This window comes from Littorina saxatilis, unplaced genomic scaffold (assembly GCF_037325665.1).
Source record: "Littorina saxatilis isolate snail1 unplaced genomic scaffold, US_GU_Lsax_2.0 scaffold_589, whole genome shotgun sequence".
NCBI classification, from domain to species: domain Eukaryota; kingdom Metazoa; phylum Mollusca; class Gastropoda; order Littorinimorpha; family Littorinidae; genus Littorina; species Littorina saxatilis.
Genome location: NW_027127879.1, coordinates 63,755 through 77,500, shown reverse-complemented (window position 1 = coordinate 77,500; position 13,746 = coordinate 63,755). Strand labels below are relative to the sequence as shown.

At 42.0% G+C, this 13,746-nt stretch overlaps 1 protein-coding gene across 1 annotated transcript; it reads left to right on the top strand.

Annotated features, from left to right (window-relative positions):
• Window positions 1-8,009: 8,009 nt before the first annotated feature.
• Window positions 8,010-13,392, top strand: LOC138956229 (keratin-associated protein 4-5-like). The gene is made up of 3 exons (XM_070327640.1): window positions 8,010-9,687; window positions 9,933-10,017; window positions 11,659-13,392. Exons 1-2 carry the CDS (start codon window positions 9,192-9,194, stop codon window positions 9,971-9,973), a joined length of 537 nt encoding a protein of 178 aa, XP_070183741.1. The 5' UTR covers window positions 8,010-9,191; the 3' UTR covers window positions 9,974-10,017; window positions 11,659-13,392.
• Window positions 13,393-13,746: the final 354 nt, after the last annotated feature.

Below are 13,746 nucleotides of genomic sequence, written 5' to 3'. Positions count from 1 at the left end.
AATGCCTCTTTCCTCCTCTCTTTGTATTCTTGTTTTTACATTTTGTCAAGTTTTGACAAAATGTTTTAACATAGAGGGGGAATCGAGACGAGGGTCGTGGTGTGTGTGTGTGTGTGTGTGTGTGTGTGTGTGTGTGTGTGTGTGTGTGTGTGTGTGTGTGTGTGTGTGTGTGTGTGTGTGCGTGTGTGTGTGTGTCTGTCTGTCTGTGCGTGTGTGTGTGTGTAGAGCGATTCAGACCAAACTACTGAACCGATCTTTATGACATTTGACATGAGAGTTCCTGGGAATGATATCCCCCGATGTTTGTTTCATTTTTTTGATAAATACCTTTGTCATATCCGGCTTTTTGTAAAAGTTGAGGCGGCACTGTCACACCCTCATTTTTCAATCAACTTGATTGAAATTTTGGCCAAGCAATCTTCGACAAAGGCCGGACTTCGGTATTGCATTTCGGCATGGAGGCTTAAACATTAATTAATGACTTTGGTCATTAATAATCTGAAAATTGTAAAAAAAATAATTGTTTTATAAAACGATCCAAATTTACGTTCATCTTATTATTCATCATTTTCTGATTCCAAAAACATATAAATATGTTATATTTGGATTAAAAACAAGCTCTGAAAATTAAAAATATAAAAATTATGATCAAAATTAAATTTTCGAAATCAATTTAAAAACACTTCTATCTTATTCATTGTCTGTTCCTGATTCCAAAAACATATAGATATGATATGTTTGGATTAAAAACACGCTCAGAAAGGTAAAACGAAGAGAGGTACAGAAAAGCGTGCTATCCTTCGCAGCGCAACTACTACCCCGCTCTTCTTGTCAATTTCACTGCCTTTGCCATGAGCGGTGGACTGACGATGCTACGAGTATACGGTCTTGCTGAAAAATTGCATTGCGTTCAGTTTCATTCTGTCAGTTCGACAGCTAGACTGAATGTTGTATTTTCGCCTTACGCGACTTGTTTCTTTCTTTTTCTTCTCTCTCATTTGACCAAATGGAAAAAAAACTCCCTCCCAATATTACAATTAGACCCACAGCATGACTCGAGGAAGAGGGGAAACGTCTGACAACGTTATTTACTCGATTTTCAAATAAATAGGCCTCCCAGTGTGTATGCGTATTAACTCCAGTGATCTTGGACACAACAAAAACCAGAACATAATAATAAAAATTGAGATGCACATTTTTTTAATTTAAAAAACCTTCGTGGTGGTCGGATTAATGTGTCTTTTACATTATGAGTCGCGGATGTCATATTTTTCATGCGACCCTTTATTTCCATCGACAGAAGTAGGACCTGCACGTCTTCGTAAATTTCAATTTTCTTGTGGGATCCTGATTGTGTTTTTTATTTTTATATTCTGTGCTTTGTGACTCGCCGATGTCAAACTTTGTATTCTATATTTTGTCCTATTGACTTGTAAACAGGACTCGCACGTTTTCATGGCTGATTTGAATGTTCTTGCATCAGGTTAATGATTATTTCGACATTCGTGATGTTAAAATGTACGAGAATATTTGTCTTGTAATCGTTGTTGGTTAATTGCTGATGTCGTACTTTTCATGTGACCTTTTATTGCATGGACATAAGTAGGATTCGCACGTTTTCGTGATTTTGTTTCTGTGTGAGGCTGCGGGTGTCAACATCCATGTGCCTCCTGCGCGTGGTGGGTGGCTTCTTCTTCTTCTTTTCGATCGCCGATCACACTTGAAGTCCAGATCTAGAGATATAATTAGTGGTCCTCTGCAGCGCAGCCACTGGCCCGTACAGCTTGTTGTGCAGGGACTCCGGCAATGGCCAGATTTCCTCTCTCAGCACCTGGTGGTTCCTGCAGTCTCGTAGGATGTGGGCCGTGTCCTGCTCTGCTTCTCCACAAGAACACATGGGGGAGGGCACAACATGCAGCTTCCCGTGGAGATGCTGGTTAAGTCTATTGTGTCCCGTTCTCAGGCGGAAGATGACCACCTGCTGTGGTCTGGATAGCAGGTGGTAGCTGTCCTGTGGCTGGGGCGTCCTGTGCAGAGACTTAATGATGGTCTTCATCTCTGTCAGGCTCACAGGGTTGTTCTCTTGCTCATCTTCTGCATCCAGCTTTGCCATCCTGTCCGCCTCTTCGTTTCCTTGTACACCACAGTGGTAGGGGATCCATTGCAGTACTGTCCTCAGGCTCTTGATGTTGTGTAGAGCGTGTTCCAGCTGAGGCAGTTTGCTACTGGTCATTGCTTGTAGTACTGACAGAGCGTCAGTCAGGAAGACCACCTGGTTGTCATGGTTGACTCTGTCGTTGATGGTGTATGCTGCGTGGTGGGTGGCGATGTCATACTTTTAATGCGTCATAAAAAGGGCCAACAAGCATGTCCACTTTCTTAATCTTCTTGTGTTGGACTCGCACGTGAATTTGAAGACTCATGTGTGATTTTAATTATCAGAAGTATATTCGTGGGTGTTTCAACTTATTCTTCACTTGCATTGTGAGTCGCCGAAGCCGTATTTGTCATTCAACCTTTTTTTCCATTGATAAAATTAGGACTCACACGTCCTCGTTAATTTGAATGCTCCTATATGAGTTTAATCTTTATATGCATATTTGTGGGCGTTTGTATTTTATATGTCTCGCGAAACGCCGATGTCGCATTTCCATTGATATAAAATAGGACTCGTACGTCCTGGTAAACTGGATGTCTCTTGTATTAGGTTAAATGCTTTCACAGATCACTTTTGACGAAGGTACACCAGTCATTACATTGCAGATGTCCGGTTATGGCAGGTAAGGCTTTGTGCAAGTCAACCAGAGCTAAAGAAAACAAGATGTGTTTTTTTATTGTGAGGTGTTCTTTATTGCGAGGTGTCCTTTGTTGAGGTGTCATTTACTGGGCATGGGATTGTCCTGTCTTGTATGTATCCTTTATTAAAACGTGTCCTTAATTGTGAGGTGTCCTTTTTTGCGTGAAGTCCTTTACTGGGAGTACAATTTATTGCATGTTTCCTTTATTTAGATGTGTCCTTTATTGAGAGGTGTCCGTTGTTAAGAGTACCCTTTTTTGAGAGGAGTCCTTTATTGAGATTATCCTTTTGAATGCGGTGTCCTTGATTGAGAGGTGTCCTTTATTGGGGTGCCCTTTTATGCGCGGTGTCCTTTATTGAGCGGTGTCCTTTTGTGGGAGTTTGCTTTAGTGGGATGTGTCCTTTATTGAGAGGTGTCCTTTACTGTGAGTCCTTTTGTTTATCCTTACATTTTGTGTGTCCTTTATTGGCTTGGACCAAGTCAACAGAGCTGTGAGCAGCAAGATGTGCCCTTTTCTACTTTGACTGGAAGGTTCTCACGTACGTTACAGGTACTTTCATTCAAGTATATATATCTGGGTTTTTACATAAAGCACATCCTGTTCGGTGGCATAATCATGCAAAGCCAGAATCCCGATTCAGTCACTGTGATCCGTTTCGTGTCGTTCTCCCTTCATTTTTTGCCAAACAGGAAACCGTTGTCTTTTGATCGCAGCTAGGACAAGGACAAAGCGAAGCCTTGAACGATATTATTTTATGCGCGCTTCTTCCTGTAGAAATGATGTAGTAGTCAGAAAACGATTCAATGGCTTCATTTGCTGGTTTTATGGTATCATGCAACCAACATAATATGAGGCGGAATTGTTTATTCATATGTGGGCGGTTTGTTTGTTTATTTGTTTGTTTGTTTGTTTGTTTGTTTGTTGTTTGTTTGTTGGTTTGTTTGTTTGTTTGGTGTGGGTTTCTCTCCCTGTCTGTCTTGTTCTCTCTGTCTATCTCTTTCTGTATGTCTCTGTCTTTCTCTGTTTCTCTCTCTGTCTCTCTCTGAGACTTGTTAGAATTAATTCTGCAAAGCCTGTCATTAATTGGGCGCAGTCGACTTCGCGAAGTCTACTTCAAGAAGCTCGCTGCGCGCATTGGCACTAAGTTTTCAGACCATGTCAATCAGCTGAACTAATTCAACCGAAACATTTTACTTTTGTACAGAATTCCGCTACGCTATCGATTTGTTGGTATTGACCCAGGTGAAAGAATGTTGTAACCCCGTGATTTGTAAAAATGTTTAAAAAAAAATTACAAATCACGGGGCGCGCCCTGCGATTTGTAAAATGTTTTACAAATCACGTAAATGCGCCCGATATTTTCTTGTCATCTCGAAAGTCCAGGGATCCATTAGCTTGGCGGTAATTACGACCTTTTGAGAAATCGCGTGCACATGTTTGTGACGGACACACCGACAAACAGACAAAGCAGCGCTTATCATGCTTCGAAATCGAAATATAAAAAAATAACATGTGCAGATTTACTCACACACTTTCATTTTCATATGAATTTATGGCCTTGGATTCCTTGGTGGTTGACTGGGCTCTAAACAAAAAATATTAATAATAATAAAAGCCATGTATTACTTTTGTGGAATGCGATTTTTTTTTAACATTATACAAATCGCGGTTTTAGGTTCGACGTAATTTGTAAAATGTTTTTAGATTTTTACAAATCACGGGTTAACAGATGCTCTTACTCCACGTGACAGTCTGGGTAAATCTGTGATGGTGAACGTGATCGTGTTCGTGTGAATGCAGAATGCCTTTAAATTCAACCACGTTATCGATTTTTGTGTGGTATTGGTCTAGGTAAAAGGGTGCTCTTATTCCACATGGGAGCCTGATTATGTTTTTTTTAATAAATGTCGTAAGTGTCATCAATGTCGATGGCATTAATGTAAGTGTCATTAATGTCAATGTCGTAATGTCAATCTGCTAAATTAATTCAGCCAAAACGTGTCACTCTATACAGAATGCAGAGCTTTTGACTTTTGACATTTAGTATCGGTCCAGATGAAAGGGTGCTCTTAGTCCACGTGTCAGCCTGGGTAGATCTGTGGTCGTGGACGTGATCGTATACGTGTGAAGGTCAGTGTCTTTAAATTCAACCACGTAGTTATTATTTAGTATTATTTTTGTTTTTTTGTTATTGGTCCATGTGAAAGGGTGCTTTTATTCCACATGAAAGCCACGGTAGATCTGTGGCGGTAAACGTGATCGTGTTCACGTGAAGGTCAGTGTCTTTAAATTCAACCACTTTATTATGATTATTTTTTGTTTTTATCTTATTGGTCTAGGTGAAAGGGTGTTCCTATTCCACCTGACAGCCTGGGTAGATATGTGGTGGTTAACGTGATCGTAAACGTGTGAAGCATAGCTGTCTTTAAATTCAAGTGTCAGCAACTCTGTGCAACTCTGCTTTCTGCAGCGTTTTCACACAAGTGTGTGTCCATCAGTGCATGCCCCTGAGCTCTACCGCTTTGTAAAGCCCAGTGATGCATGCATGACTGCAGCTCTCTGCGCATTTTTCGCGACACGCGTCACTGATGACGTCTGATTTTCATGCAATATTCAACCTCCTGATCGGAAATAAACAGCAACCGCTCCTGTCTGTCTGAGACAACGAACCCGCTAGGGCGGACATTGTTCTCTTACGGTTTTCATTTGAACAACAATGAAAAGTTACCTGCGTGAAACAAAGCCAAAGAAACAAGCACAAAATAGATAGAAAATAGAATAAAACAAAAAGAGAGAAGAGTTGGATCGATGCTGAAAGTTGAACAAGGTAATGGAGGAGGAAGCTGGAAAATGTCAGGCGCTGATTTTGATGGACGCGAATGGATAATTTCTGAACAATGCATTGACGTCTGATAGGTACGAATAACGAGAGGGGGTGTAAAGAGGAGGGAGAGAGAAAGAGAGAGAGTGGGGAACCCCCCGCGGGTTAGGGGGAAGAATTTACCCGATGCTCCCCAGCATGTCGTAAGAGGCGACTAACGGATTCTTTTACCCTTGTTAATGTTAAGTGTTTCTTGTATAGAATGTAGTCAATGTTTGTAAAGATTTTAGTCAAGCAGTATGTAAGAAATGTTAAGTCCTTTGTACTGGAAACTTGCATTCTCCCAGCAAGGTAATGATATTGTACTACGTTGCAAGCCCCTGGAGCAATTTTTTGATTAGTGCTTTTGTGAACAAGAAACAATTAACAAGTGGCTCTATCCCATCTCCCCCCCTTTCCCCGTCGCGATATAACCTTCGTGGTTGAAAACGACGTTAAACACCAAATAAAGAAAGAAAGAGAGTGGGGAGTGAGAGAGCGCGTGAGAGGAAGGGAGAGAAAGGAGGATCGAGTGAGAGACTTAGAGAGTGGAAGTGGGAGAAACCTGCAGGCAGAAAGCTAGAGGGAGGGAGAGAGAGAGAGAGTGAAAAGGTAGAAGGGGAGGGGGGGGGGAGAGATACGGGTAGAAAGTTAGAAAGAGAGAAAGAGAGAGATAGTAAGGGCGAGAGGGAGAGAGTGTTAGAGAGAGAGCTATAGAGAGAGAGAGGTGGGAGAGAAATTGAGACAGAAAGCAAAAGGGACGGAGAGAGAGGGAAATAAGGAAGAGAGAAACGAGGCGGGGGGGGGGGGGGGGGAAGAGATAACGATAGACAGGAAGAGGGGGAGTTAAAGAGAGACAGACAGACAAACTGAGATTGAGGTAGGGGACATAAGGCGAGAATCTTTACTACCTTCGATTCTGTCTACTTGGTTTTCTGCACATGTTTGTGCGAGCCACGCGCTTGTGTGTCTGTGTGTCCGGCTGCGTGTGTTTCTGTCTGCGTGTCTGTTTGTATTGTTTCCTGTCTGTCCGTCTGTCTGTTTGTCTGTCTGCCTGTCTGTCTGTCTGTGTTTGTGACACACACACTTTTGTCTTACAACACACGAAACACTTTTTCCAGCATATTATAGTCACACTTCGTTGTAAATACATTATGTTAGATCCATTCGGTGTATATATATATACTAGAATGAATACCCGCTTCGCCGGGTAGCCGGCTTCGCCGGGAAGACGTACTTAGAGCCGTACGCCGGCTTCGCCGGGTCCGAACAATGGACCCGCCAAGCTTAGGTCCCTCCCAGATTCGTGGAATGGGAACAGCACGAAAATGATTCAGTGGCCATAATGCCATTCCTGACCATATCGAGTCCCATCCTTGTTGACGAATGTAACTGTGTTAAACACCTTTGGAGGCGAACTCCACTCAAACAGGACTGAGCAAGTTAGAGCTTATCTCTAAGCCCTTTTGAACTGTTATGGCTTCTCAAAGAAGGCCAGTACATAAAATTACACAAAAGCCGCCAGACCACATCACAAACAGAACTGAACAATGCACAGGTGTTCCTCACATAGAGAGACACACACACTCACACACACACACACAAACACAGAGAAGCCGTATCTATAGAGAGATAGATGACAGTGTATTTTTCGCGTGGCTATAAATTGATTCGACCTTTGCACTTTTACAGTGAGGATAATTTACGGGTCCAATTTACGTTCTGGACACTGCGGTGACCTTCTAAAAATAGTAACAGAACGGGGAATATCCGAAGATGCCCCCTTCATACAAAAGTGCACCATACGAAGGAAGGGAGGTAAACGCTGAAAACATGGAGAAGATGAGAAGATAAGGAAGAGTTACTTATAATGGTGAAATGAACACAAAAACCAAATTCGGTTTAGCGCTGCGCGCTGAGAGCACGTGTTGAAATATCTCATCGATGATATTGTGTCCGGGGTGTAGCTGAATACGGTGTCCAAATTTGAAAAAGATCCACCGAGAACTTTGGCTTTGGTGTGTCGGTATGGGGGCCCGGGTAGCTGAGGTGGAGCCAAAATAGCTGAGGTGGAACCAAAATCGGTTCAGCGCTGCGCGCTGAGAGCACGTGTTGAAATATCGACCAGGTTGTGTCCTGTACCGGGTGTACCTGAATATGCCCACCAGATTTGAAGCAGATCCATCGAGAACTTTGGCCGTGCATGGCGAATACACAAATACACAGATACACAGACACACACACAGACACACACAAGTCGTATATATGTGAACGGCTCAGATCATGGGTGAAATTGACACCACCAGATTAAAATGCTCATTTTAAAGCCATCCGTTTGAATTAAAAGGAAACAAAGCATACCACACTGCTTAGTTTGAAATGAACAAAAACGAAATGAAAGGAACCAACAACATTGTTTTGTGTGTGTGGATTTTAAACACATTTTATTCACAAAACACGGCAGAAAATGGCGACTGATTTGTTGCACAGCGACAGTACACTTTTTAAACCCAGGCCAGTACTTTCATCAATGACAGAAGAAAGCAATGGAGGCCTGCATACTACAGTCTTATTGTTCTTTTATGTGCCTGAGGGATAAAATGCTGCAGTAAACTGACTTTTAAGATGTCATTGCACTCGGAAGATTTGTCTTCCGCTAATAACTTTGGTGTCACACGTTATGGGCAAACTTGAGGCAGGTCGCATTCTTGCAAAATATCATTAACAACAAAGAAAAGTCATTTTTAGCATAGAAATAGAAAAGCTTTACCATAATAATGTGTTTTGAAAAAGAAAAACATTATAGTGTCGGCAGAACACGACTCTCGTTAAGTCAAATGAGTTTCGTGTCACATCGTTATGGGCGGAAGATTGTGTTCAAACGCTGTAGTAGACGAAAATTGTATTGAAAAATTGCTGTCTGTATCATAATTAGCGCCCATAGACTTTTGATGCACCAAATATTGTGTGAAAATATGACGTAATTGAGAGCGTGACCTCATAGTTCGTTCCGTCAAACTTATCAAACCTGTTATGGGCGTGAGATTTCGTCAGTGATGTTCTTGTTTTGGACTTTTTCGCTGTCCTAATGAAGCTGGAACAAATCCAAAGGTAAGAAATGTTTCTTCTATTGTATCCAAAGTCATTGGTTGGAACTGAATTCTATTAAATACGTTTCAGCACTTGGAAATACGTGATTTGTAATGTTCTGTGATTCCCGAATTCGTGGCCGTCAAAGTAATGGGGTCTGATAGTTAACTTTTTGGTGTTTTTCTTAAGCTTAAAAGCTGTTGCGTTTATTTGTCATGATGTCAACACATGAATTGTCTTCCGCGTGCAGGAACGGATGAGCACAGCCACATCAAACGTCGGTTTGTGTATGTGCCTGCAGAAGATGTGAACAGGCACAGGCCAGAGCGGACAGGGACAAAGCCACTGAAGAACACCCAGAGACTTCACTGCGTGAAGAGAATCCAACCTTTCGTGGTTGCAACACGAGAGCGCTCTTGTTTTTGTCAGGGCTGCCAAGAAGATGCTGACTGTGAAAATGCTGAAATTGCTGGAGACTGGAACGTGTCGCGACTTGCACCTCCAAGACGGAGACAAGCACGGGCAGACCAGCCAACGGCCCCCGGACACGCTTCGCCTGTGCAGCTACCACAGCAGCCAGCTGCGCCCGTACACCTGCCAGATCAGCCAGCTACGCCCGGACACCTGCCAAATCAGCCAGCTACGCCCGGACACCTGCCAGATCAACCAGCGACGCCCGTACACCTGCCACATCAGCCCGGACACCTGCCACATCAGCCAGCTACGCCCGGACACCTGCCAGATCAACCAGCGACGCCCGTACACCTGCCAGATCAGCCAACAACGCCCAGACACCAGCCAGATCAGCCAGCTACGCCCGTACACCTGCCACATCAGCCAGCTACGCCCGCACACCTGCCAGATAAGCCATCTACGCGCGTTCACCTGCCAGATCAGCCATCGACGCCTCAACAGCTGCCAGACCATCCAGCAAAGAGGTAGACCTAAAGACTTTAACATGAATTGTAATAATGTAAATATTTCATAAGACTAAAACTGGTTGCAATTGCACACACTGGTTTCACTATAATTATTTTAAAATCGTATGTACAGAATCTATATTGATCACTCTCATTCACATGCACCAAGAATACTTTTTTCAACAAAAGAATGAGGAATTCAAAATTTGAATAAAATACTAAAGCCAGTTCACACACTCTGACACAGATTTTCTTTTTAACAGGGAACTCAAGATTGGGGACTACGTGTGAGCCTACCTGTTGACTGTCAATGGGATTGCAGCCAAGGGAAAGCATTGTGTTGCAGTAGTAAGTTTTGATTGAGCGCATTAATGCATAGCACAACACTACACGGTGTAATAATTTTGCAATCACTTTTTTCAATTTATTGATAGCTAGTACTGTAATAGCATATTACTTAGTGTAGCACGCAATAACTGATACTGTCATCTTTTTCACGAGTTTTCATTCACAAACACCTGGGAAATAAGTCTCATGTTCCCGATGCAATAAATCCCTGGTTACCATAGTTGCAGGAAGCGGGCTATACATGGATAATCAAAAGCAAACCCAATAGAAACGCTCGGGGATTCTTCGGCTATTTTCATTGGCGTTTCACCAGACCTAGACAGACGACACTACTTTGCAAAGTTCCAAAAAAACGAACTGGCAAACTGGCACAAGTAAACAAAAAACAAAACTACTTCATGAAAGGTCATAAATTCATCACAAACAAATGAAACCTAGTGATACGCTTTGTCTTCGTACAAGGTCATGGAGTGCGTGTATCCGTGTTTCGATACACAGACGTTCAGAGAAACAGGAACGTCAAGTTCAAGTCAAACCAATTGATCCCTGACACACACATTTTGACCCGTGCACAAGACGCTGTATCACTAAACGAAGCGCAAATAAGAAATAATAATAAAAGCAAAGAACAGAGCAACGAGATATGCAAACATCTAACAAAGCCGAGCAAGCAGAATGACAGGTCTAATGAAAAACAAAGAGGCACTGAGTCGGAAACAAGATCGCGATTCTTTCCTTCGCTGCACGACGCACATCTTCTGTGACCTTTGACCCAACGTACCTTGCTTGCACGATGTAAATCTTATGTGAGCTTTGACCAAACGTAGCTTCCACATTCAATCACTAAGCTTAGATATTTACAACTGAAAACCAAGGGGGTGGAATACTGAGAGGAACCTACAGAACTGTGCAACCTGGCATACTTATCCCAACATTTTATGAACTCAAAACACAGAAAGTTGCTTTCACACGCCAACATCTTATAATGTTGTTAAACCGTGTGTACACAAAGATGACATTTTTGTCAAATCATACTTGTGCGTTGACAGAGCTTTTTACGTCATGTATTTGATCTCAACTGTTGACCCGTGATTTGTAGAAATGTAAAACATTTTACAAATGATGAAATCGCGGGGCGCGCCGCGTGATTTGTAACCACTGTTTTACAAATCACGTGGCACACCTCGAGATATGTAAAACATTTTTTTTTTACAAATGACGTAAATGCGCCCGATATTTTCTTGTCATCTCGAAAGTCCAGGGCGGTAATTACGATGTTGAGAATGTTTTTGAGAACTCCCGTGCACATGTTTGTGACGGACACACCGACAGACAAACAAATCTGCGCTTATCACGCTTCGAAATCGAATTATAGAAAATAATAACATGTGCAGATTTACTCAAACACTTCCATTTTCATGTGGATTTTTGGCCTGGTTGACTGGGATCTGGACAGCAAATATTAATACTAATAAAATGAAAAGGTATGTATTACTTTGTGGTTTTAGGTTCGACGTAATTTGTAAAATGTTTTTACAGTTTTACAAATCACAGGTTAACATCAACTTCCATGGTAGTAAATAAATATAATACTCTGCAACGGATTTAGGTATGAGTCGGTACTTATTGTATTTGTTCCAGATCGACAAGCTGGAAGAGGAAGGTGTTCAGGTCCGGTTGATGAAGCGTGTGAGGAGCCGCTACGTTTTCTTGGGATTGGATGGCAAAACCTTCGTGTTCCATGAGGAAATTGTCAAGAAAATGTCTACAGTATTAGCAGAATAGATTCAAAGGGCAAACATTTTTGACTCACATGCGAAGCAAAAGTGAGTCTATGTACTCACCCGAGTCGTCCGTCCGTCCGTCCGTCCGTCCGGACGTCCGTCCGTCCGTCCGTCCGGAAAACTTTAACGTTGGATATTTCTTGGACACTATTCAGTCTATCAGTACCAAATTTGGCAAGATGGTGTATGATGACAAGGCCCCAAAAAACATACATAGCATCTTGACCTTGCTTCAAGGTGAAGGTTGCAGGGGCCATAAATGTTGTCTAAAAAACAGCTATTTTTCCCATTTTTCCCATTTTCTCTGAAGTTTTTGAGATTGAATACCTCACCTATATATGATATATAGGGCAAAGTAAGCCCCATCTTTTGATACCAGTTTGGTTTACCTTGCTTCAAGGTCAAGGTCACAGGAGCTCTTCAAAGTTGGATTGTATACATATTTTGAAGTGACCTTGACCCTGAACTATGGAAGATAACTGTTTCAAACTTAAAAATTATGTGGGGCACATGTTATGCTTTCATCATGAGACACATTTGGTCACATATGATCAAGGTCAAGGTCACTTTGACCCTTATGAAATGTGACCAAAATAAGGTAGTGAACCACTAAAAGTGACCATATCGCATGGTAGAAAGAGCCAATAAGCACCATTGTACTTCCTATGTCTTGAATTAACAGCTTTGTGTTGCATGACCTTGGATGACCTTGACCTTGGGTCACATGTATTTTGGTAGGAAAAATGTGTAAAGCAGTTCTTAGTGTATGATGTCATTGCTAGGTTTAGTTATTTGACCTTGACCCTGAAGGTCAAGGTCATGTAAAGGTCAAGGTCAAGCATGTGAGTCGTATGGGCTTTGCCCTTCTTGTTTTGATTGACCTGCACCGAATCACGCTTTGCCCTACAAAGTCCAGAAGATGTGGGTCTTGTACGACCCATACTTTCTAACTGTGACAGGGTGAACTGCCAACACTCATAGAGTTATGTTATGTCCGGTCATTTAATTGTTTTTCTCTTTCAGTCCTCATCTAATTATCTCCCCCTGACCCATTGTTTCTGCCTTCAGGATCGCTGTGTTTATTGTAAACTTGGAAGTGTGTCTTAGATGCTGGACCCTGATTGGTTAATTGTTTAAAAGGACGCGCGCTATTCCCAGATGGGGGCCCGGTAGCTCAGTTGGTAGAGTTTTTCGTTTCATGCTAAGTCACTGTATAATGTTTCCCCATGTAATGCATATCAGAATGTTTGTCTCGAGTTCTACTTTTTATGTGTATGATAAATACGTTTGCCGATTATCTCAGTTTGGAGAGTTTTGTTATTTTCTGCACCGAAGAAGTTTCAGTGCCTTCGCTAGAACCGTTATTTTTCTAACCTATTAAATAAATATCGATTTTTACGTAATGTTACTTATTTTGCTGGAAAGTTAAATGTCGTAGCTGTATTGGTTGTTAGAATTAGTTATGTTCCTTTTTTGTCAACTGAGTGTAAAGGTATTGCGAGAAACATAGACTGATTCTGTGTTTCCAGCCGTATTCAGGCCGAATTTCCCCCCTGCTAGTCAGTTCATTCCAATAAAATATGCGGCCAACTTGAATGCATTATCATAAAATATGTTGAAACAGTGTTGCCTCAATGTGTGTGGATGCATTGGAATGTCTTGGTGTCTACGTTATGCGCGTACATAAGATAAGATTTGATATAACAAAATATTAACGGAAAACCGTTACAGTTTCTGTTTCGTTTTGCTCTTAGTACTGAAACGAATACAGATGAGGGTTTCTGTCATTGTTCTGTAAAATGTGGGGAGCCTGCTACCTAAGGTGTTACATTTATTGCACATCAACTGCAGCTACCCGGCAAAAACATCCAGAACCACGATCCAATATGGTGGTCACTCTCTTTTACACGCTAAATCAGCCTGACTGCCCGGTGGATTTACACGG